This window comes from Colobus angolensis, unplaced genomic scaffold, assembly GCF_000951035.1.
Source record: "Colobus angolensis palliatus isolate OR3802 unplaced genomic scaffold, Cang.pa_1.0 Scaffold34, whole genome shotgun sequence".
Lineage (NCBI taxonomy): Eukaryota > Metazoa > Chordata > Mammalia > Primates > Cercopithecidae > Colobus > Colobus angolensis.
In genome coordinates, this window is record NW_012116710.1 from 5624083 (window position 1) to 5627484 (window position 3402).

Sequence of the window (3402 nt, forward strand, 5' to 3'; positions counted from 1 at the left end):
CAGTGAGCTGAGATTGCGCCATTGCAACAAAAGCGAAACTCTGTCTCAAACAAAACAAAACAAAACAAAAAAATCACTGGGTGGGCTTTACAGGAGGACAGAGATGAGGAAAGAGTCAGTAACTCTGATCAGTGGAAATTCTCCCATCTGAAGAACAGGTCAGTGGGTCAATCCAAAGATCCAACTGACCTGTAACTGGAAATCAATGAGTGAGTTGCAGACTTGCATGAAAGCATGTTATTATATTATATGCTGACACAGCTATAGACTGAGAGGTTAAGCATGTTCTTCACGGCCACAGATCCAGGATGGAAACCCAGACTTCAGAGCCTATGATCCCGTCGTGTTCTGTTGGACTAATTTTCATATTTGAATGTTTTAAATTAGGCCTTTAAAAAAAAAGATAGGGCTGGCCATGGTGGCACCTGCCTGTAAACCTGGCACTTTGGGAGGCCGAGGTGGGAGGATCGCTTGAGCTCAGGTATTTGAGGTTACAGTGATTTATGATTAGGCCACTGCACTCCAACCTGAGTGACAGAGCAATATCCTGTCTCCCCCCAAAAAAAACCACACACACAAAAACACATAAAAGTGTAAGTTAGGGGCCAGGAGTGGTGGTTCACGCCTACAATCCCAGGACTTTGCGAGGCTGCGGCAGGCGGATTATGAGGTCAGGAGAGTGAGACCATCCTGGCCAACATGGTGAAACCTCGTGTCTACTAAAAATACAAAAATTAGCTGGGCGTGGTGGCCCGCGCCTGTAGTCCCAGGCAGGAGAATTGCTTGAACCCGGGAGGCGGAGGTTGCAGTGACTTGAGATTGCGCCACTGCACTGCAGCCTGGCAACAGAGCAAGACCCCGCCTCAAAACACAAACAAACAAAACAAAACGAACAGCAAAAAAAAAGTGTAAGTCAGAAGCTGCTTAAAACCCTAATTAAGAAGCACTGCTCCACTGTCTATTGCCAGGAGCTGGGAAGGCTGGTAGGGTGTGTGAAGAGCGTCTGGTACCTGCAGTGAACATTTTTCCTGCACCAGAGATCACCACCGCCCGACAGTCAGCGTCTCTCGAAATCTTGTTGAAGCACTCTACCATCTCTCTGTGAAGCAACGAGTGAAGGGCTACAAATAGGGTGGGAATACCCCGCCCTCATGTCCATCTTCCCACAAGGTTCCACTCTGGCCCAGTCCCGCAGCCCCCGCCTCCCCCGGCAGGCAGGCCTCCAGGATCTGCAGGTCAGACCTCCAGAAGGCCTTGTTCATGGCATTCCTCTTGTTGGGCCGGTTGAGCTGGACATGCAGAACATGTTTCTGCGCAGACGTCACACGAAGCGACTCATAGCTGTGGTCTGGGGCTTCCTCTTGTGCAGAGGAGCCAGTGAGGCGAAGGCTAATACTGGGTCCCGAGTAGTTGGAGGCTGTCAATCCTGCGGAGAAAGGAAGAGCCTTTGATGACCCCGGACTCCCAGACACAGGCCTATAGAATTAGGGAGCCCTTCAAAAAGGGAGCACACGCACCCCTGAATTTAGGGGACTCGGGCCCTTCGTGACCCCGGATGGGCCTCCCCGTCCTACAGCTGCTGTAACAGCACGACAGTGCGATACACCCCCATATCAAGAGATGACTCACGCCGGCTCAGTAGGTCGCGGAGTCTGCGAGAAGCCACTATCCCCGCCGCCATCGCCGCCGCCTTCGTCTACTGCGTTGGGACAGAGTAAACTGCTGGTTAGCGGAGGGGGCGGGCACAAACGGCCGCCATGTTGAGCGAGGGCACCGATGCCGCAGCCTGACAGGCAAAGACGCCGTTCTCTCCGCCATCTTTACTAAGGGCAGCCGAGTTCCGGTTGCCTTACATGGTTAGAGCCAGGCTCAGAAAAGGACCCTTTGCCCCAGTGGGAACCTGGCCTAAGAAAATAGCTCCTGCAATGGCGTGAACCCGGGAGGCGGAGCTTGCAGTGAGCCGAGATAGAGCGATTGATCTCCAGCTTGGGTGACGGAGGGAGACTCAGTCCAAAAAAAAAAAAAAGGAAAAGAAAATAGCTCCCGCTAAAGTTCATCACACCTGTTTCATAATAGTGGAATGATTGGCGACAGCTGAAACGTCCAAGGACAAAATGGCAGCAGAGCTTGTCATCATGCATGTGTATATATCATGTTAACTAAAAAGAAAAGAAAATTGCATTACTGTGAGTTTACCCACGTAGAGGAATGAGTACAGACGGGCCAACATTAAGCGCTGACTGTATATGAACTCCCACCAGGAGGTCGCACTGTTTCCCACTATATGCAGAGGAAACTGGCCTAGGCATGGGAAGACCCGAGGTTCAAGGTCTCTGGGCTTCAGAAGGGCTAAAGTAGGATTACATGGCTCCAGAGTTCATGTTCTTAGGCCGGCGCGTGGCTCACGCCTGTAATACAGTTTGGGAGGCCGCAGCAGGCGGATCACCTGAGGTCAGGAGTTCAAGACCAGCCTGGTCAACATGGCGAAATCCCGTCTCTAGTAAAAATACAAAAATTAGCTGGGTGCGGTGTCCGGCACCTGTAATCCCAGCGGGAGGCTGAGACAGGAGAATGGCTTGAGCCCAGGAGGCGGAGATTGCAATGAGCAGAGATTGCGCCACTGCACTCCAGCCTGGGCGACACAGCAAGACTCCGTCTCAAAAAAAAAAAAAAGAAAAAGAAAAAGTTCATGTTCTTAAAAAACAAAGCGAAACTCCCTTGGGAAAAGCCAGCTATCCGAAGGCATAAAAAGTACTTTAAAACTGCTGGCCGGGAGCGGTGGCTCACGCCTGTAATTCCAGCACTTTGGGAGGCCGAGGCGGGTGCATCACAAGGTCAGCAGATCGAGACTATCCTGGCTAACATGGTGAAACCCTGTCTCTACTAAAAATACAAAAAGTTAGCCACGCGTTTTGGCGGGCACCTGTAGTCCCAGCTACTTGGGAGGCTGAGGCTGGAGAATGGCGTGAATCTGGGAGGCGGTGCTTGCAGTGAGCCTAGATAGCGCCACTGCAGTCCAGCCTGGAGACAGAGGGAGCCTCGGTCTCGAGGAAAAAAAAAAAAAAATTAGCGGGGCGAGGTGGTAGGTGCCTGTAATCCCAGCCACTTGGGAGGTTGCGGCAGGAGAATTGCTTCAACCCAGGAGGCAGAGGTTGCAGTGAGCCAACCTCATGCCACTGCACTCCAGCACTGCAGCCTGGGTGAGAGAGTGACTCTGTCTCAAAAAAAAAAAAAGTATAGCTGGACATGCACAGAATATGGCATATGTATATAATGAAATTGGATGCTAGGAGAGAAACTGGTAAAATTCACTTTTTTTTTTTTTTGAGACAGAGTCTCGCTCTGTCGCCCAGGCTGGGTTGCAGTGGCCGGATCTCAGCTCACTGCAAGCTCCGCCTCCCG

At 51.4% G+C, this 3402-nt stretch overlaps 1 protein-coding gene across 2 annotated transcripts in view; it reads right to left on the reverse strand.

Annotated features, from left to right (window-relative positions):
* The window catches only part of LOC105519136 (delta(3,5)-Delta(2,4)-dienoyl-CoA isomerase, mitochondrial), a 32214-nt gene extending 30296 nt beyond the window's left edge, over positions 1–1918 (reverse strand). For both annotated transcript variants that reach the window (XM_011952398.1, XM_011952397.1), the window contains exons 1-3: positions 1630–1918; positions 1243–1426; positions 1011–1099 (exon numbers count right to left, since the gene is read on the reverse strand). In XM_011952398.1, coding sequence (XP_011807788.1) covers positions 1011–1099; positions 1243–1426; positions 1630–1681 — 325 coding nt within the window. In that variant the 5' untranslated portion in view covers positions 1682–1918. The remainder of the gene's footprint in view (positions 1–1010; positions 1100–1242; positions 1427–1629) is intronic.
* Between the last annotated feature and the right edge of the window lie 1484 nt (positions 1919–3402).